A 22,662-nucleotide genomic window follows, 5' to 3' on the forward strand; every position below is an offset into this window, starting at 1 on the left:
TTCGGCTCAGGGTCCCCTTCCTCTATCTTCAAAGCTAGCAACATAGTATCTCTCTGATCTTGTTTCCATCCTCACATCTTTTTCTCTGACTCTCTCTTTTGCCTCCACCTTTCACTTTTAAGGACCCTTGTGATTACACTGGTCCTAACCAAATAATCCAAGTTAACTTCCTTATTTAAAAGGTCAGCTGATTAGCAACCTTAATTCTGCTTGGCCATGTAACCCAATATATTCATAGGTTCCAGGGATTAAGACTGGACATCTTTGGGGTGGAGGGCATTATTCTGCCTGCCACAGTTGGGAGTGTAAATTATTATAAATGTTGTATCTTCTATAGCTTAATGAAATAAACCCTCTTTCTCCCCCTGATAAAGCATGAGCCAGAAAGAGCATGGGACCCTTCACAAAGAACGTGCCCTACAAAATTTTCAACGTTCTTTTCGATGTTAGAAGCATTTCGATACCCAAAGATTCTCATAACCCTTGTTATAATCTTCTTTTCTATCAGCAACACTTTCATCATCCTAATAGCCACAGGAAATAAGATCTGAGTTCAATTTACCTTTAAGCAATCTGTCTTTTTTTTTAAACCTATAACATATATACAAACTGAGGGTTTTCTTGCCTATGTGGTCATCAACACTCAAACCTGAACAAAGTCTATTGAAACTCATCTGCTATAACAAAAATCTTAAGAAATGGCCTTCATTTTTTAATAAATTCTCACCCTCGTCAGGATATCCAGTATATCCGTATTTAAAGCTAAAAAAGGAAACAAAGCAATGTTAGGATTTCCTGAAAGCTTTCCCGCTTTATGAATGGGATGAGCATCCTGAAATCAACTGACCAATAAATCTCAACCTTTTCATGCACGGTGGGACAAAAGATTCAATGGATGAATCAACCACTCTGTTTGTTTCCACTTGATTTTGTTGAGAGTTATGGAGGGAAGTTACTAAAATAAATGAAGAGAATGGCATGGTATTGAAAAACTTTCCTACATAAGTGATAGAAGTTAGACATAAATCACTCTAAGAAGAGACAAAAGTGTAGAAAAATTGTACTATGAGTTTAATAGTAACATTTAATATAAGTGTTACTGTTATAAGAGACAAGCACCTGGAGGTGACTTATGGTCGTCACTAGTATAAGATGCTGTGAGGCCCTCTAAGTAGGTTAGATTCCAACACCTGCTCCCTAAAGTGCTCTCTGCTCATAACCCCTCTCTTAGGACCTGGAAGAACAAAGGGTAGATATTAGTAAACCTTGCTCCTACCAGAAGAGAAGGGAGTTAGGGAATCCAATGAGCACTGCATGCCAGCATGAATCTAGGAATATGTGGCAAGTGCCTAGTCTAATTACAGAACTAATTTTTTTTTAAGCTTAATTATTTTTAAGTGAGGTTTCACAAAAAGTAATTTGGAACATTTTTGTGTGCAATTCAAAAATGCTTACCCAGCTTCTTATGCTAAGGAAGCATTTAAGAGCTGAATGGATTTGTGTTATGAGCTTTTTAAAGGAGGTTCACTACAACCACCTCACAGTTCCCGGGTTGCGGGGCGGGGAGGAGGGTGCGGGGGCGGGGGGCGGTTTCTTTAAAGTACACATTCAATCGAGAAACTGATAAGATAAGCCACAGACAGGGAGAAAATATTTGCAAAAGGCATAACTGATAAAGAACTGTTATCCAAAATGTACAAAAACTCTTAAAACTCAACAATAAGAAAATGAACAACTTGATTAAAAAATGGGCAAAAGAGGACTTCCAGTTTCCAGTCCAGCATGTAAGGACCTTAGAAGTCACCACTTCATCCTAACAACATGTAAAAAGCTAAACAAACTGAAAAATCAACAACTCTTCTTAGATCCATCAGAGAAGTGTGGTCACAAGGCAAACCCGTGCCCACTAAAACTGAACAGACAGTCAGACAGATACAGAAAACCACAACATAGCAGAGCAGAAATCTCCATGGGAAACAAATGCTAACTGTAATTGATGAATTGCTGCAGACTTAGTGTGGACAAGTCTTAAGGCTAAAAACTCCAGGGGGACCCAGTCATAGGCACAGCACCACACTCCTATGAGTTTTAGCTCCAGGAACTTGACCAGGTTATCATAGTTAATATAGGAGAAAAACCTCCTCTTGCTTCCAGCAAGGGAAGGGGAAAAGGAACCATTTTGAAATACACTAGAGCACTCTGTTTTTCTTAACAACACCTGCCCTCAGGACAAAAAATTTTACCAGAGTCTAATCTGCTGGGCCTTTTTCAGAGCTTCACCTACCTTGGGTAAGGAAAATACCTAACTCTAGTCTTCTCTAGCCTTCCACATGGGGGAAAGAAAATACCCGTCTCCAGGCCCTTCTAGCCACCCTTTCCCTAAGGGAGGAAATAAAAACAACAGAGAAGCACTGATGAAGTTCGCAGTCCAGAGGCACAGGCTAACCAGAAGACTAAAAGCTAATCACAGGACTACAGAATGTCTTCCTGTCCTGCACCCCCGTACATTACAACTACATTACTGAATGCCATTTCCTTCCACCTGGTACATCATATCCACCTTTTATTCAAAAATTACAAGGCATGCTAAAAGGCAAAAAAGCACATTTTGAAGAGACTAAAGAAACATCAGAACAAGAGTCAGATATAGCAGGAATGGTAGAATTATCAGACCAGAAATTTATAAAAACCATGATTAACACACTAAGAAATTTAATCAGAAAAGTAGACAACATATAAGAGCAGATGGATAATATAAGCAAAGAGATGAACATTCTAAGGAAGAATCAAAAAGAAATGTTAGAGATCAAAAACACTGTAACAGAAATGAAGAATGCCTTTTAGGGGCTCATTAATAGGCTGGGCATGGCTGAAGAAAGAATCACTGAGCTTGAGGATAAGAAAATAGTTCTAAAACTGGAAAGCAAGCAAACAAACAAATAAACCAAAAAAAAAAAGAAAAGAAAAAACCAGAACAGAATACCAAGTACTATGGGACAACTACAAAAGGCATAACATATGTGTAATGGGAATACTAGAAGGAGAAGAAAGAGAATGGAATAGAAGCAATATTTGAAGGAATAATGACTGAGAATTTCCCCCAAATTAACATCAGCCACAAAACACAGATCCAGGAAGCTCAAAGAACACCAAGCAGATAAATGCCAAAAACACTACATATTCAAACTTCAGAAAATCAAAGATAAATAAAAAATCTTGAAAGAAGGCAGAGCAAAAAACAGACCTTAACTTTAGCTAAAAGGGAGCAAAGATAAGAATTATATATGCCATCTCCTCAGAAAGCAAGAAAAGAAATATTTAAAGTGTTGAGAGGAAAAAAATACCAACCTAGAATTCTTTACTCTGCAAAATTACTCTTTAAAAGTGAAAGAGAAATAAAGACTTTCTCAATCAAAAACTGAGGGAATTTGTTGCCAGTAGGCCTGCCTTGCAAGAAATATTAAAAGGAATTCTTCAAGGAGTAGGAAAGTGATATAGGTCAGAAATTCATATCTACATAAAACTCACACAAGAAGAAATAGACAATCAGAATAGACCTGTATTATTAAAGAAATTTAATCAATAATCAAAAACCTTCCAAAACAGAAAGCACCATATCCAGATGGGGTTCACTGATGAATTCTTCCAAATATTTAATAAAGAAACTTTACCAATTCTCTACAATCACTTCCAGAAGACAGGATCAGAGGGACTGCTACATAACTCATTCTATGAGGCCAGCTTTACCCTAATACCAAAACCAGGCAAAGACATTATAAGAAAAGAAAACTATGGACCAAGATCTCTCGTGAACACAGATGCAACAATCCTTAAAATATTAGCAAACTGAATCAAACAAGGCACAACCAAGAGGGATTTATTCCAAGTATGCAAAGCTGGTTCAACATTTGAAAATCAGTTAATGTAATCCACCATATCAACAGGCTAAAGAAGAAAAATTACATGATCATATCAATAGATGAGAAACAGCATATGACAAAATCCAACATCCATTTATGATAAAACTCTCAGCAGACTAGGAATAGTAAGAAATTTCCTCGACTTGATAAATAACATCTACATAAATATAGCTAACATCATACTTAACACTGAGAAATGCAAAGCTTTCCCACTAAGCAAGGATGTCCCCTCTCACACTGCTTTTAAACATTGCACAGGAAATCTCTGCTGATGCAAAGAGAAAAGAAAAGGAAACAAAAGGTATATATCAATAGATTGGGAAGGAAGAGATAACAGATGACATGATTGTCTATATAGAAAATCCAAAAGAATCAACCAAAAGCTTTTGGAACTAGTATGCAAGATTGCAGAATACAAGGTTAACATGCAAAAGTCAATCACTTTCTTATATACCAGCGATAAACAAGTGGAATTTGAAATTAAAAACATATTACCCTTCATTTGCAGCAACACGGATCGACCTAGAGATTATCATACTGAGTGAAGTTAAGTCAGACAGAGAAAGACAAATATCATATGATATCACTTGTATGTGGAATCTTAAAAAAAAAAGGCTACAAATGAACTTATTTACAAAACAGAAATAGAGTTACAGATGTAGAAAATAAACTTATGGTTGGGGGGGCTGGGGGGGTAAGCAGCAGGGGAGGGATAAATTGGAAGACTGGGATTGACACATACACACTACTATATATATAAAATAGATAACTAATTAGGACCTACTGTATAGCGTAGGGAAATCTACTCAATACTCTGTAATGGCCTATATGGGAAAATAATCTAAAAAAGAGTGGATATATGTATCTGTATAACTGACTCACTTTGCTGTACACCTGAAACTAACACAACACTGTAAGTCAACTATACCCCAATAAAATTTTAAAAAATATATTACCCTTTACATCAGCACCCTCCCCACCCAAATTAAAATATTTAGGTTTAAATCTAGAATATATATATATATATGTATATATATACACAAGATCTATATAAGGAAAACTACAAAACTCTGATGAAAGATATCAAAGAAGAACTAAATAAAGGGAGAGAGAGACTCCATGTTCATGGATAGGAAGACTCAATATTGTCAAGTCAGTTCTTCCCAACTTGATCTGTAGATTCAATGCAATCACAATCAAAATCCCAGCAAGTTATTCTGTGGATTTTGACAAACTGATTCTAAAGTATATAAGGAGAGGCAAACGAACCAGACTAGCCAAAAATCCATAACACTGACAATACCGAATGATCACAAGGATGTGGAGCAACAGGAACGCTCATTCACTGCTGGTGGGAAAACAAAATGGTACAGCCACTTTGGAAGAGAGTTTAACAATTTCTTACAAAACTAAACATACTTTTCCCATATGATCCAAAATTCTTGCTCCTTGGTATTTACCAAAAAGAGCTGAAAATTTATGTCTACACAAAAACCTGCACATGGATGTTTACAGCACTTTTATGCATAACTGCCAAAACTTGGACACAGCCAAGATGTTCTTCAGTAAGTGAGTGGGTAAATAAACTATGGTCCATTCAGACAATGGAATGTTATTCAGCACTAAAAAGAAATGAGCTATCAAGATTTGAAAAAACATGAAGGACCCTTAATTGCATGTTACTAAGTGAAAGAAGCCATTCTGAAAAGGCTACATACTGTATGATTCCAACAATAAAACATTCTGGAAAAGGCAAAACTATAGAGACAGTCAAAATATCAGTGATTGACAGGGACTAGGGTAGGGTAGGGAGGGATGCAGAGGCAGAGCACAGAGGACTTTTAGTGAAGCAAAACTATTCTGTATAATACTATGATGATGGACACATGTCATTATACATTTGTCCAAACCCATAGAATGTACAACACCAAGGGTGAATCCTAATGTAAACTATGGACTTTGGGTGATAATAATGTGTCAATGATTATAATAAGTGTATTATTCTGGTGGGGGAATGTTGATAGCGTGGGCATGATTGGGTGCAGGAGTTATATGGGAAGTCTCTGTACTTTCTACTTAATTTTGTTGTGAACCTAAAACTTCTCTAAAAAATAGTCTATTTTTTAATTGAAGTATGGTTGATTTACAATATTATGCCAATCTCTGCTGTACAGCAAAGTGATTCAGTTTTACACATACATACATTCTTTTTTTAATATTCTTTTCCATTATGGTTTATCCCAGGAGATTGGATATATTTGCCTGGGCTATACAGTAGGACCTTGTCATTTATCCATTCTAAATGTAATAGTTTGCATCTACCAACTCCAAATTTCCAGTCCATCCCTCTCCCTCCCCACCCCCAGAAACCACAAGCCTGATCTCTATATCTGTGAGTCTGTTTCTGTTTTGTAGACAGGTTCATTTGTGCCATATTTTAGATTCCACATATAAGTGATATCATACGGCATTTGTCTTTCTCTTTCTGACTTACTTCACTTAGTATGATAATCTCTAGCTGCATCCATGTTGCTGCAAATGGAATTATTTTGTTCCTTTTTATGGCTGAGTAGTATTCCATTGTATATATGTACCACATTTTTTTCTTTTATCCATTCATCTGTTGGACATTTAGGTTGTTTTCATGTTTTAGCTATTGTGAATAGTGCTGCTATGAACATAGGGGTGCATGTATCTTTTTGAATTAAGTTTTGTCAGGGTATATGCCCAGGAGTGGGATTGCCTGATCCTATGGTAATTCTGAAAACAGTTTATTTTTTAAAAAACATACATTGAGCCCTAACTGCCTTGACAGTAATGGTATGAGTCTATAGATTTATTTGTCTCTCCCACTAAATGTAGGCAGAAGCTGGGTAATGTTCACTGTTGTATCTTCCAATGCACCTGCTCATAATAGGCATGAATAATAGTGATTACTTATTTGTTAGACAAATAGTTCCTAAGCATCTACTGCCAGATACCGTTCCTCTCTAAGGGTATGGCAGTGAAATAAACAGACATGGTCTCTGCATAGGGGCAGCTATCAGGACATAAGCAAGATAAACAAGAAAGGTACTTTCAGGGATTTCCCTAGTGGTCCAGTGGTTAAGAATCCGTCTTGCAATACAGAGGACGCTAGTTCGAGCCCTAATCAGGGAACTAAGATCCCACACGCTGTGGGGCAACTAAGCCCGCATGCCACAACTAGAGAGAAGCCAGTGCACTGCAACTAGAGAGAAGCCCACATGCTGCTACGAAGATCCCTTGTGCCGCAAGTAAGACCTGACACAGCCAATAAATAAATAAATAAATAAATTTAAAATTTTTCTATTAAAAAAATAAGAAAGGTACTTTCAAACAGTGATAAGTGCCACGAAGAAAGGAAAACAAGGCAATGGTAATCTCTTAAGCACTTAATATTTGCCAGCCACTATACTAAGAATTTTATATTATCAAGCTTAACCCTCATAATAGACCTATAACTTAGGGTTATTTTTCACTCATTTTATAGATAAGGAAATGAAGCTAGTAAGATAAAGCAACCTGCCCAATGCCGCAGAGCAAGTAAGAAGTGCAAAACCGGGATCAAATTCATTTTCTGACTCCCAAGCCCATGCTCTTAACTATCACTATATATACCTCAGGCATAAATCTCATGACTAAAAGAAAGACAGGAAAACTGCTTTTCCCATAAAATATCTTCAGACTCTGAAAGGAAGGGGAAGCATATTCAGCACTTATGACAAAGTCTATGGAAATAAATAAAATGTTTTCAAGTTTTATATTTGATCGCTTTCTCTATGCTGTGGAGGAACTGGCTTCACTGGCAAGGGCAGCTCCATTCTTGCTGGTTATTGATGGTGCATCAGCTTTTACACATGATGGTGTTACTACTTCAGGTGTCATAAAATATGGATTTAAGATTACTAGCCCCATAGTGGTAATATATCTGCATAAATCCTCCCAAGCTTCTTCACTTGCTATCTCCCTACCCTCCAAGAAGAGTTCTCTTTGGGAAGTAGTACATTCAGGTCAGGGGACTTGGTCTGAGTACATCAAACAAACAGAAACACTCCAGACCCATGGACCCAGCAGGGACCTTGATGGCCCATGACCTATCTAACCATCTAATATCACTGGCCAACATCCAGTTTTGTTTTGATAATATCCTCCTCCCCCACGCAATCCTCTCTTATTGTCTCTGTCATAGAACCTAGCTCTTACCTCCCAAGGACTGTATCGATTTTAATTACAAACATTTGTTTGTATGCTTATTTAATGTTACTCTCAGCCATTAAGCATGAAGAGGGCAAGAGTCATGACCAGTCTGTTTACCATTATATGCACTGCACCTTGTACAATACATGGTATATATTAAACACCTGGTAAATATCATTTCAATGGATGGATGAATAGGAGCACTGATGTTCAAATGACCTGCTCACAACCATGTGAAGGGAGTATTCCTCAGGAAATCCAGTTTCCAAGGAAAATCAACTGAGGTAACAGAGAAAAGGATAGCTGAGTGGGATACCCAAATCATCCCTTTCTTTAAAAATAACACTAACATGGAGACTTCTCTGGTGGTGTAGTGGTTAAGAATCCACCTGCCAATGCAGGGGACACGGGTTCAAGCCGTGGCCCGGGACGATTCCACATGCTACAGAGCAGCTAAGCCCCTGCGCCACAACTACTGAGCCTGAGCTCTAGAGCCCGCGAGTCACAACTACTGAGCCCGTGTGCCACAACTACCGAGCCCGTGTGCCACAACTACCGAAGCCCACGTGCCTAGAGCCCATGCTCTCTTTAATTAATTAATTTTTTTAAAGTAACATTTTTAAATGACTTTTTAAAAAATATTTATTTATTTGGCTGTGCTGGGTCTTAGCTGCAGCACATGGGATCTTCATTGTGGCATGCGGGATGTTTAGTTGCCACATATGAACTCTTAGCTGCATGTGGAATCTAGTTCCCTGACCAGGGATCGAACCCGGGCCCCCTGCATTGGTAGCACAGAAACTTAGCCACTGGACGACCAGGGAAGTCCCTTAAATGACACTTTAAATGACATGGGAGGTGATTTGGTGTGCTTGAAAAGAGCTTCCAAGTTGGAAAGAGATAGGTTTTAATTCCAACTCTGCCTCTTACTGACTGAATGTTTCTGAGCCTCAATTTCCTTATCTATAAACATGCAGGTAATGATAAATGAACTAAATAAGATAAAAGTCTGTGAAAATGCATGGCAATCCAACATGGGAATAAGAAATAAGTTCAAAGACCCACTGAATTAGTCTCCTCTCTATGACTTAAAGCAAGCAAATTCAAGTCAGATTGGTCTGAAAAGCATAGTGTTTATGGGATGGATTCAACCTTTACTCTCGAAAAGTCCTGCACTGGGAGAATTCACTCAAAATGAAAGGGGGGGGGGCAATTCAGATTATTACTCAGTCCTTTCCAAACTGTGACCTGAGTGCCATGAGCAGCTTGGCAAAAGTCTCTAGAGATTTAGTTCACCCCATTATGTTTGTCCTCGGCAGTTCTGCTCATTCCTGATATCAGAGAAAGAGAGAATGACCAAGAAAGAACCCAAAAGTAGCTTATGTGACAGCTATCTGAAGAAAAATCTAGATATTTGTATAGACACTTCATGGTTTTCAGTGAGGATCACTAGCTGAAGTAGGTTTCTCCCTACATTTGAGGTTGGGTATTTTCAGTGGTATCCAATTTCCTCACTTTTTTTTTTAATGGTATGGTGGGAAGAATAGATTTTTAAGTGAAATGTATGTTTAAAGTTAGAAAAAATAAAATCTCAAAGCCCCAACACAGCTAAACCACAACTCAAACTTTCTCTTAGGTTAAAAGGAAGCCAATGAGCCCTAGAATTAACTCTGAGCCACAGCAAGAAGCACAGAAAACAGGATTTCTTGTTAACTGCTGATCGCCCCCAAGTAAGGGATAAAGCAAACACAAGGAATTAGCCATATATGACTTCAAACCACTGTCCACTGCTCAATCACAAAGGCTCATATTAGCAAAATGAAAAGGACTATTAAAAATATTTTTAAATCACAGAAAGCAAACAGTTCCATATGAGAAAAGCCACACGATTGGAAGTCTTAAGAAAAATCAAAGCTTGATTTCAAATATACTTTTCTCTGGAGGGAAATAAATGCCACAGCATCTGCCTTCAATTCATTCATGACTGGTTAGGATTAGCACATCCCGTAATAACTTCTTGGTGTTAATTTCACAAAGGATAAGTAATCTACTATTAAGAATCCAAGATAAATTATTTTAAAAATAACATCAGAACACCAGAGACCCAAAAACAAGTCTACCACCATTTACTAATAATAAAATAGAGTATCTAGCTTATTTTCAGAAAAGGCAAGTTCACACAGCTTTACTGCTTACCTCCCAATTACAGACATTAAAACCCCCGACAACCAATTTAAGAACCGAGTGTTTCACAGAATCTGCATTTTGGTTAAAAGCAAAGATTAACATTTGGCCATAGGATATAAGAGAGAGTAGGAAATGGAATGAGGAAGAAATATTTATAATGAAGTTTGTACATATATGGACAAATCCAAATTTCTGCAGAGGAAGCAAAATAAGTGGGATTTATTTCTCTGAACTTCTGTAGAACATGTCAGAGTTTCACTATTACACCATTTTAAGTAGTTGTCTACTTGTTTTCTGCACGTAATTATCTTTTGCAGTAACATATTAAGTTGTGAGGGTGGATCCATGTTTTGCGGGGCCAGCATATGTAATCTGAGGGGTCCTCTCTAAGAAAAAGAATATAAAATTATGAATATAAATTACGTAGAGTGGACTGCAAGTGAGGGCCCCTGGAGGTTAAATACCAGCAGCTTCACAGTAAATTCATCACAAGGGTGAGAACTTACCAAGTCTCAAATTTCTGCTTCGTCCACATGGTGTCTTGCAGAGCACTGGGTATTTTATAGACATTCAGTACGTGTTGATTCCACTCATGTCAGAATCAAAGGATCTGACTATGAGATTAAATTCAAGGTCAAGCCTTGGCCTACCTAAACAGTTCAAGATATACCTTAACTCTTCATTCAGTTATACCTTAAATGATTGCTTGAATTAAATGTAATTTGAATTCATGTTGATTCTATTATTTAACAATTGTCATCTAGCAATATTTTAACAATCCAAAAATGTCTACCCACCGTGATAGGAGAACAAACTGATTTTTTTAAATCATCAAATAAAAGCTGGATGTACATGAGCCACAGACTAAACACTCTAGTTCCTGTGTGTATGCCCACTATTTATGATGAGCAGCTGGAATTCACGTGTACTCTTTTACTGACTATGGACATCTGTGGTCTATTATCAATGGAGTTACCCCATAAGCAGAAGAGGTTACCAATTCCAAAGAAAACTTGTAGGAGTGTTTGATGCGTTGACCTATTTCCTCATTCTGCCTGCCAACAGTTAGCATACTGCATCCTTTTTATAAATATGAAACAGTGGAAAGAAAATTCATATAATTCTTCAGGTTCTATTTATAGGTGTGAGGTATTATACAAGCAAACAAACTATGAAAGAAATGACTCACTAATCCCACAGGTTTATATTCCAGGCTTAATATTTTAAGTACTGCTATGTGAAAAAAAACTACGGAACTTCCCACCTATGTCAAAGTCCAGAGTTATCTTAACCGGATCACTGCATAATAAAGTATAGACGTTCTGTGAATGTTCCTGAATATGAACATATCAATAACCATTGGTCCAAACGATTTCACTCTTTATGCATCTATGAGGAAAATATCTTGAGAAAAACTCACTGTTATCAATAACCTTATTCGCGTCGTAACAGAATTAGATTATTAAAGGCCTTTCTTAAGACTGATAAACATGACTGCATAAAAAGAATTTTTAATGTCTTCATAAAAAAGAATATTTGTAAACAACTTTTAAAACCAAGGGACAAATTAGAAAAAAATATTTCCAACATATGATAGGCAAAAAAACCTAATTTTGATAATATACAAAGAGTTACAATTAGATGATCAACAATTAGATAACAATAGTCCAAAATAAAAATAAAGATATGAACAGAGAGTGCACAAAAAACACAAACGACCAATAAGTATTTTAAAACATGCTATACCTCACTCATAAATGTAAGAAACATAAATATAAAAACAATGAGCTACTTTTCAATGGACAGATGACAGCAGAGATGGTTTCAATTGCAGACATGAAAATACAGCTGGTAAGAGTGTAGGGAAAGCAAAGGGACACTCTCATTTTCTATGGACAGGAGAGTGGTTGGTACAGCTTTCTGGAGGGCAGTCTAGCAACATCTTTCACATTTTAAAATGCTTATATGTTTTGACCCATCAGCTGCTCTTCTATGAAATTATCCTATAGAGTTCTCAAACAAATACTTAGAAAATATATACTCAAAGACACTCTTTGCAGCACTGTTTAAAAGTTTAAAAACAAATTAAACTGGAGAGAGCTTAACTGTCCATCCATAGAATACTCCATTCAATAAGTACTGTAAAGCCACTAAAAAGAATATAGTAAACCTATCTATATGTGCTGACTTTAAAATAACAATAACTTACATTTCTTGAGCTTTCACTATGCCAGCCGCTGTTCTAAGCCCTTTATATATGTTGAAGAACTTACTGAGTAAAAAAATCTCCAAGACAAAGATAAGCGAAAAAAGCAAGGCACAGAACACACTATGTACTATGAGTCTATTTATATCGTAAATATATATGATAAAATCATACATAAATAAAAATATATAAACACACATTTCTATACACCCAGAAAAACTTGGGAATAATACAGAAGGAATAATTTACAGTTATTATCCAGGAAGAATGGGACTGGAAATGGGACTTGGGGAAGTAGAAATTTTTTCTTTTTATTTCTTATTTTTTTTCATAATTTTCTGAATTGTTTGAACTTTATATACATGGATTACTTCTATTTTTAAAATGTTAATATGTGTTATCTGCCTAATTAGGTTACAGTTTGTATCTATTTTTTTTTCTTCCTACTTCCACGTGTTTTAAAAAACCTAATAAATGTTATTTAGGAAAAAGTAGTAATATGAGAAAACATTAACGTTTCTTTTTATACCCTTCTATGGTATAAGAATTTTTAACACGAGCATCTATTACTTTCAAAATTTAAAAATCTAGTTAAAAATCAATATTCACTAAGTCAAACAGAACACCCTATCTCCCTCCCTCCCTCCCTCCCTCCCTCCTTCCCTCCTTCCTTCCCTCCTTCCTTCCTTCCTTATGCAGGAAACCCCAGAATACAAGGATGTGGATGAGGACTCTCATGATTCTAAAGCAATCATTTAGCTGACAGTTTTCTTCTTCCCAATACCAAGTCAATTTAATAATAATTTTTAAAAGATCAAGCTTAATTATATAAATAAAACAAAAATAATGGGGGGAAATACAGCTATCAATTATCAATGTGTGAATTATAATGCACACTGCTCTATTTATTCTGTGTAACATATGACTTAACAACATAGATCAAGGACGATATGTCTGTGCATACCCGTAAAGCAGCCAATACATGGTGATTGTTAATAGTACATTTAGCAATTTTAATTCTCACAACAACCCAATAAGGTTCCTGGTTAATTGACTAATTTAGAAAATTATGAAAACATGGAGAAAATTGTAGAGTGGCAAATGATAACTGAAATCTATAAACAATTGAATCTACCTTTATGATAGGTACTCCTAACTCTTTTATAGATGTTTTTGTGAGATATTTTTACCAGAAATGGACAGTGAAGAAGCTCCTGAATAATCTCCATGCCCTTTGTTCCAAAGGTCCTTCCTTCCAGGTAACCCTTCCTCACGTGTCTCTCTCTCAGCATACCAAGTGCAGGTGATTCAGAACCTCATGCCTTCACTCTGCAAACAGCCTGACCTTTCTGTCGCCTCTCACACCCCTTCAGATTCTTACCTGTCCAGCAGCAGCTCCAGCACTTCTTTAGTGGAGGCAAAGCCTCTGTACGTTGACAGGAAGATGCTGATGTAGGTAAAGTCATTGTCCCCAAAAGCTGTCAGCAGGTTCTCCACGAGCTTCTCCAACGTGCCAGCTTTTATGGTCCTGATCTTACACGTCTCATACTGACTGACTGTATGCCCCGGAGGCAGCTGGTCGCCTTCAACCTGTACAATAAATTCATGATTTTGATCAGGAGGAATGACTCCCTAAGGTAAAACTGAAAACATTGAAGTAGTTGAAGCATGTTTTCCCTTAATTTCCCTACAGGAAGTCAGGTAAGGCAATCCTCTCACCTGTGAGTGTAGTAGAGCCGGATGGGCAGGCGGGGGCATGTAGGGGTGGTATGTGCATTCCCTTCCTCTCTAGAAGTAGAGGTATTACTTCATAGAGGTTACATGTGCTTCTACTTACTTCCCTATCAAGAACTAGGTTGCTGGCATATCCTGTCGAGAATGCTTTCTATGACCCCCAGGACCAAGTTTAGCAAATCTTTATCAATCACTCCCTCTGTATTGTTCCACGGTAAGTTTTCAAACTCACTCTCAAAGACAGCTCCTACAATGGTGTGCCGGAACCGATCGTGCTGGCTTTGGAGAGCTGATTGTTAAATATTTAGATTTGTGTGAGCCAGATGACATCATGCTGATAGCTTGAAAAAATCAGCCATGGGAAGAGTATGCTCTCCACAGACATCTAGGGAGATCTGACCGCGATCTGATGTTCTTTAGTTCATGGGAGGCAACACACTTTCTGATTCAGTATCACTGGTCATCAACAGAGTTGGCTGAGAAGTGTTTGTACGGAGCAGACCTCGGCTAATCTTTGACGAGTAATGGAAAGCGTAGGTGGGTGCGTGACCCCTGCCTTCTGGAGACTTGCAATGTACAAGAGAAGATGTTTCCTTCTGAAAAGTAGCTATCACATGAGAATGAAACTATGAATAGTATTGGTAGGTATAACTGCACCTTGGAGACATAAACCATAATACTAAAGAACTAGATTAGTGATAATATCTGTAAAGCTTCAAAACTGAGCATGAGGGAAGTGAAATAAACTGAAGAAAAATACAGGTGTGCCTTACATTCTACAATAAACCTGTGCCTAACAAATTATACAGCGACGTGATTTTCAAAGTTTAACCTGTCCTTCATAGGCATAGGGGAAGATGCCCTACAGAGAGGAACTTTTTCTAAGCAAATAATCATTCTAAGCAATGCAAACAATCACCAGGCGACATCTCTGAATTTTAAGTGTGAATTGTTTTATATCAGATTTTCCTAAATTGAAATCATCAGACGTGTGAAGATTAAAGGGGCAAAAAAGAGAGAACCGAACCTCTAAATGATGATATTGTGCTTATTAAGTCACGTTTGCTATTTCTTCACCTGGCCTGTCAAAAGTTAAACCACTGGAAGGAAATTAGCAGGCAAGATTGCCTTCTGTAAGACCAAAGCAAAGGCCATCACTTTTAGAAGGGGCTTAGAATAGCTTAATGTCATCACAGCTAACTGCTAGCAGGAGTTAATATTAAGACTCCAGCATATGCGGTGGATGACTTGATTTCTTTATTTAATTTTTGAAAGATACTTTTACTTTACCAAGGAAAGGGTTCTGGTTCAGTCAAAACACCAAATGTTTCTTTAGGCCTCTTAGGCCTGTTGACTCAGATCATGGCCTTACAATCATTCTTTATCACACTGTATGTAGTTTTAGAATAGGCCTAATAGTATCCATCTGTCTTCCAGGAGCTTCAGTTAACTTTAACTAGAAACAACAAATGAAGAATATATATGGTTTCAAAGTCTAATTATGTTTTTAATTACTTGGTACAGTGTTGTCCTAAGTGTGTGCTGTAAAACACTAGTTCCAAAACAAAAGGTCCTGCAGTCAAGTTTGGAAACTATAGAGTTAAACAAAGTCCAATATACTTCTGCGTTGTAGAATTTCTTAAAGTTTTTAATATGTTAACATGGTATGAAACTCCAAAAGAAGGATATGGTATATGACATTTTCTAATGGATTTCCCTTTAGTCTCAGAGCATCTTGCAGAACATCAGAATGAACATACTTTGGAAAATGTTAGCTTAGTAAGTCACTGTGATGCATTTCAAACTTAATTCACATATGCCACTTTTTACTTTAAAAAAGAAAAATCAAGACATTATAAAATAAAATGTTAATTTTTATCTTCAAACATCTTTGTTCCAAACTTACGGTTACCAAGGGGGAAAGAGGGGGATGGGATGACTGGGAGATTGGGGCTGACATACGTACACTACCATGGTCAAAACAGATAACTAATGAGAACCTACTATATAGCACAGGGAACTCTACTCAGTGCTCTGTGGTGACCTAAATGCGAAGGAAATCTAAAAACAAGTGTATATATGTATACATATGACTGATTCGCTTTGCTGTACAGCAAGAAACTAACACAACCTTGTAAAGCAACTACACTCCAATAAAAATTAATGTAAAAAAAAAATCTATGTTCCTTTGATCTCTTTCTTACTACCAAAATTTAGGGATATTTTGTGTTTTTTACTTTGTCACCTCTAAAGATCTGGCCAAAATAATGATCAGTCTGATAATATTAAAAAGTAGTAGTTAAAAAATATACCTCAATTTCAAATGTTAACAACAACAAAAGGAATGGCTTCTCAGTTTCTACAGATAGTCAAGCTCTAATCCTAAATCAAGTTTCCTTACCTTGTGACAATGTCAGGGTTCCCTCACCAAACAATTTTATACTTTGATGATTCTTACTTTACTCACAATGCAAATTCCACTTTAAATCTTTTCTTATTACAAGTAATAACTATTTAAAAGAACTGATTTTTCCCTAAGCAGTGATGTCGCCAAAAATTCAAACACAGAGAAAAATGCTTGTCAAAGACCCTGATGAAGTGGGTCCCTTTTCCTGCCAGAAAGCAGATTTGGCAGGAAGCCACGTTTCTCCCTTGGGAATGGAATCATGTTACTCATTACCCCAGTCGCCTCCCTTCACTCCTTTTACTCTGAAAAAAAATCTCAGTACGCATGCTTGATCCCCATAAGTCCCTTCAATGGTTTCTGTTCCTCAGTGTTTTTATCTGTACATTAGGAAGAACCATGATTGAGCTAACAGAATGGCTAATAGAATATTCTGAATATTTAGATTTTACAAATCATTCTCTCATGGCAACAGGTGAGCATCAATGGCAATATCATAAAATGAAGTACAGGAATTGCTCTGATGCCTAAAACCATTCTCACAAAAGTTAACAATGCAACTTAAGATGTCAGAGCACTTGCTTACTCTCATTTTCTGCACATTTGCTAAGTACCCTAATATCTCTTTGCTATAGCAGGGGGAAGGCCAGATTTTCGAAGATGAGTTTTAATTTACCAACATTGAAATAAAGTACATTTTTATGAAATAAAAACTTTGTAATTATCTGCTTGTTACTGGAATGGAAATAAAATGATACAAAAGTGAAACACACAAAAATACACTACGCCTATGGTTAGAATGGAGAAGCTAAAATTGTAGTTTCATTTTTGCAGCAAAATATTCAATAGCTACGTGACCCTTAAGAGACTTTAGGGTCTGTTTTTGTTTATAATATCTCAATACCTTTAAATTCTAGTTTAAAAGAATAGTTGGGAGAGGCGGCGGGGAGAGCCTTGGCAGACAAGTGTTTAAAAACCCAGACTTAGAAGAGCAAGACACGGAGGGCTGAGCATGCCCTCTGGGTTAGCACGCTAACAGGAAACAGCTCAATCTGGATTTAATCAGAGACCATCGCTTTACTGACAAGATCATGATACTGAGGCCACAAGAATGTTTCATAATTGTTTTTTTGGCCAATCCTTCTGCCATTAGAATTCAGCTTTTCCTAAGAGAACATGTCTGACTCCTATGGGGTAAATATCTAAAACCCTGCCCAACTGTCCTAGCCATGGAATTTCCATAATTACCAATTTTGACATAAGGGGAACAGGAGAAAGAGAATGTGAGAGATGAAATGTGCCATGTTTCAATCGTGTTTCCAGTCATTGAGAAATATACTCTTTCGCCTTTGAAAACGTAAACTATTCACAACTTGGGTGTTTCTAATTTTTAAAAAATTGTCTTCAATCAATATAATCCTTTAGTCATCTGATAGGTTAACAGGGAACGTGTTAAGTAAACAACCTCATTAGACTGGAGACAGTATGAAGTTCTTCTCCAAGCCATGCTTAATCTTCAGTACATCAGTTCTCAGGCAGCCTGGCTTGAGCAGAAACGTAAATAGTGAGCACTCTTCCAGCCATACATAACTCCCTAAGAAAACCTAAAACCCAGAGCCAAAGTTTTACAGAAGTTTAAGAATAGCACATTGCTCTCTGTACGCTCATCCCAGAACACCAAGGGTCTATTTTGTAACATCTATTCAAATGCTCTGTAACCACCACCCAGAAACAATAAGAAATCACCACAGTATAGGAAATACTGTGAGATGACTCACAAACTCTGATCATTTGTCCATATTGCCCAAATACGTATAGATTAAATGTCCTTGCCACGCAAAGAAAAAAATATGTGTATGTAACGGCACAAAGCAGAACGTTATGGAGAGGCCAGTGCATCTGAGTATAGAGATCTATTTACACGTGAGACATTCAGAGATGTAAGGCATAGTCTATACGAAACTTAAGGCATGTGATGTCAAGCTCAGTGTGAGCTTCTGCATCGTGTGAACTTCTACTCTGGGTGTCAACTAACTTCTTTTGCTAGGTTAGGGTTGCTAGGATGCCCAGCTAAATTTTAATTTCAGAAAAATAATAAATGAGTAATTTGGGAGTGTAAGTATGTCTCATGCAATATTTAGGACCTACTCATACTGAAAAATGATTTGTTGTTTCTCTGAATTTCCAAATTAACCTGGCATCCTGTATTTTTATTTCCTAAGTCTGGCAATTCGCTGCTAAGTGCATACAAAGGGTACGGAACGGATCTCTCATTTATTCATCTACTTATTCAGGCACACATTAACCAAACCATACTATGTGCCAGGCACTGTGCAAAACAGTAGAGATACAAAGGTAAAGAGCATGCAGTTCAGACACCCAGGATGTTCAGTCTGAAGGAGGAAACAGACACAGAGAAACCATTATAATGCAATATGAGTAAAATGGTGGACAGATAGGCAGATACCATGGAAGAACCAGGAGCGACTCTACATAGAGGCAGCGTCTGAAAGTGACTGGAAAGATAAGGATACCACCCACATGAAAGTAAACTGAGAAAGAGAAGCCAGATTCTTGTGAGGCAGAGGCACTGAATTCCACTTTAGTAATGTAAAACTTGGGAATTCCCTGGCGGTCCAGTGGTTAGGACTCTGCACTTCCACTGCAGGGGGCACTGGTTCAAACCCAGGTCGGGGAACTAAGATCCCACAGGTCGCACAGCATGGCCAAAACAAGGCGCGGGGTGGGGGGGGGAAGAAATGTAAAATTTGAAGTATCTTTGGGATTTTCCAATGGTACAGTCCAACAGGCAGTCAGAATCCAAAAGCTGGGGGATAGGTCTAAGATGGAAATATATAGGAGTCACATCAATGAAAACAGCTTCAGCCTCCAGGCAGAGTGAACAGAAAAAAAGACTAGAGGGCAGAGGATGGCATCTGGAAGAATACCCAAATTAAGAGGGTTCCAAGAGCAAAGATGTCAAGCACTGGAAGAAGCACCTGCACATATGGCAAATTTACACTCACCTGATCTGTGGTAGCACTTCTGGACAGAGAATCCAGGAGTAATCTTCACTGCCAGATTCATATAGATGCCAACATATGCACCTTCCACCTAATTACACAAACATATCGAGGTCTAGCCCGCAGCATGCTGGAGCCAGCCTGTCCCGCTTGCAAGAGCTGATTGTAGACATTCCTCAATCCTATGTTCCATGACCTCATGTTGGTATTGTGAATCTGGCCATGGTGGAAATATCTACACCATGGAAATTGGCAAACTGGCTACAAATCGGGGCTTTGGGTCTGGAGAGGTGATTTATCAGCACACCACTGCCTAGAAGTCCCCCTCAGATTAGGCCAATGGCAAATTCAGGAGAGACTTCATATTGGTAGAACATTTTTCTCTTTCTGTGTCCACTCCAGTTAAGGCATGTGTGTTGTCACCATGACCTTTGACCTCACAGAAGATAGAAAATTATGCCTCTGAACTAAGAAAAAAAGGAGAAGAGATAGAGGAGCACGTGCCCGACAAATTAACGTGCTCTTAAAACAATTACAGGATCGCCAAGAGCGGACTTTGCTTGAAGCCACACACGTTAGAATGCGGTCAGATTTCTACGATGAGTACGCTTCATCCTCAGGAAAATGCTAAGAGAGCTGTAATAACAAACAAGGGCCAGTGTTTTATCAGATAGAAATCCCAGTCCCTTCCGCCATCCTGTCTCAGCAGAGTTTCCTAGATCATCCCAAAGAGTCCAGGAACTCTCCAAGGGGAAACAGGAAGTTGTGTTTTCCATCTCCTAAAAAATGGTCGTCCTCCTGGCTGTGAATCTGTTCCGCCCGGTGTTAACCCGTAACAGACTGGATCTTCTCTCACACGAACCCCTACTGCTGGCATTCTGGTCCTCCTCCTTTAAGGATTTAAGGAGTCTCTAAGGAGGCAGATTCAAAAATTAAGTGGATTTAAGGGAGTTTGCTGACTATGTTTTTCAAATAAAATAATTTCACTTTTATATGCTACTCTGCTGCTTGAAACTCAGAACGCTAATGATTAAGAGGATTAAATGGTTTCCCTTTCCTTCTCTGAGGCCAATTTACTATGGTACCTAGGGCAATAACTTAAAGTTTCAATGTCTTGGTCATTGGCTTTGCAAAATGAAGAAATCACATGCTATTTTGAGAAGTTCAAGGATTTACAGTTATGGGGGAGGGAGGTTTGAACTAAAATAGTCATCGCTGCACGTGCCAAATTACATCACAAATTGTCAGGGTTTTTAGTGTCCAGAGTGAACTTGCAAAATTCACAGCTCCCTCCTGTCTCACACATTCAGGCCTCAAATGCCCAAGGTCTTCCTATGCTGAGGTCATAGGTTAACAGGCGCCCTGGCTTTCTGGAACTCATTCTGTTTTTGTGCAACCCAGCTAACCTCTGTCTGAAAAGGTCAGCAGGGAGTAGTGAGCTTCTGTGGGACCTAATATTCTCTGTGAATGAAGCCTGCTTTGAATGGAAAGGCTTCCTCACAACCCAGCAACTTTCCCAGCCCTCCATAAATCCCACCGACAGCTCCACGGGGCTTCATCTCCTGTTGAGATGTAAAGTGTTCCTTCACCAGTCTTTGCGGGAGCAGAGGGTGGCAGTTGCCTGATGTTTCCCAACTGAATCATTAGCTTGATTCTTCTTCTGAACACCACATTAAGGAATCTCTTATCCTCCCCACTTTCCTATGGGATAAATTCAGTTTTAAGCAAAGTAAACATTCAGTTCCCACTATTATTATCACCTATTACGATACAAGCATAAAAATCAAGCCCCATTATCAAAATGCCAGCAAAATCGTTATTCCCCTGGGTTTCAGAATTCGAGGAATGACTATCCAGCTTACTCCTTTTCCGCTCCAAAAATGAATCTTTCAAGCTTATGTGGACTTATAAATTCAAGTGTACAGTTGCACTTCACAGTTCCCACAAAGCTCTGGGACACAGAGTCCCTGGCAAGCACTCTACCCTCAGCACTGCATTTGGCACAGGTAGTGAGTGTTCCGAGACCATGCACGGGCTTGTAGAACTGGCTACCTACAGAGTGACAAGGTATCTTTCAAGCATCCTATCAGGTAATCCAATCTAGGGCAAAGTATGAAGACCGATTTAGTTTATCTTGAGTACCTCTCTCTGAAAGATACACCGAAGTAAACTGGCTTTAAAAAAAATAGGTTTCCCTATTCATAAGCTGCAAATTAATTCTAAGAAAATCATCCTTATGCCCGGAATAAAAAGGAAGAGACGGTTAACAGATATTTACTGAGCCTTTATGGGTTAGATGCTCAATCCTTACATCAATCCTTGGGTATAGGAATTATTCTTACTTGACTTGAGGACACTGAGGTTTGGAGAAGTGAGCTGTCTCACCCAGTTAGCCAGCCAATTAGCATAACTGACAGAGTCAGGATATAAAAATAACCCTGTCTTTCTATTACAGCGTGTTGCATTAAAATGCAAAGTGACACAGTATTGGGTATTCAGTCTCCTTATTTGTACACCTAAGACTAGAATCTCCATATTTCATAGGACTGTTGTAAGAAAGAGATAAAATTAGATAATAGATCTGAAAGCATGTTGAACGGTTACAAGAACTATTCAGGATTCTACAGATAAAAGAAAATATTGTATGTCATACTACAATCCTTCTCTTTTCACTTTCTTTCCCCTACCCCAATTACTTTCACCAAAATTAGGTCTTACGACATCAAGTATTCTCTGGCATTATCCCTCTTACTTCCTGACATTGACTGAGATCTTTAACACCTAAAGATTTTTTAAAAATACTGTTTTTGTGTTAAACACCCTCTTTGGAGGAAAACGAAACTTCCCCTTCATTATTGTGGTTTCTTAAATGGGTAAATTAAGTCCAAGAAAGATGAATGACTTCACTCAAGGGCTCCAAAAGATGCCAGGAGAACAAGGTCAGTAAGTTGCTTGAGAAGTTACTGGATA

General features: G+C 37.9%; 1 protein-coding gene across 2 annotated transcripts in view; it reads right to left on the reverse strand.

Annotated features, from left to right (window-relative positions):
* RGL1 (ral guanine nucleotide dissociation stimulator like 1) overlaps positions 1-22,662 on the reverse strand; it is a 127,010-nt gene that overhangs the window by 73,473 nt on the left and 30,875 nt on the right. For both annotated transcript variants that reach the window (XM_082612056.1, XM_082612055.1), the window contains exon 3: positions 13,913-14,121. In XM_082612056.1, the coding sequence (XP_082468182.1) occupies positions 13,913-14,121 (209 nt within the window). The remainder of the gene's footprint in view (positions 1-13,912; positions 14,122-22,662) is intronic.

Source organism: Mesoplodon mirus (assembly GCF_964341445.2).
Source record: "Mesoplodon mirus genome assembly, chromosome: 3".
NCBI lineage: Eukaryota > Metazoa > Chordata > Mammalia > Artiodactyla > Ziphiidae > Mesoplodon > Mesoplodon mirus.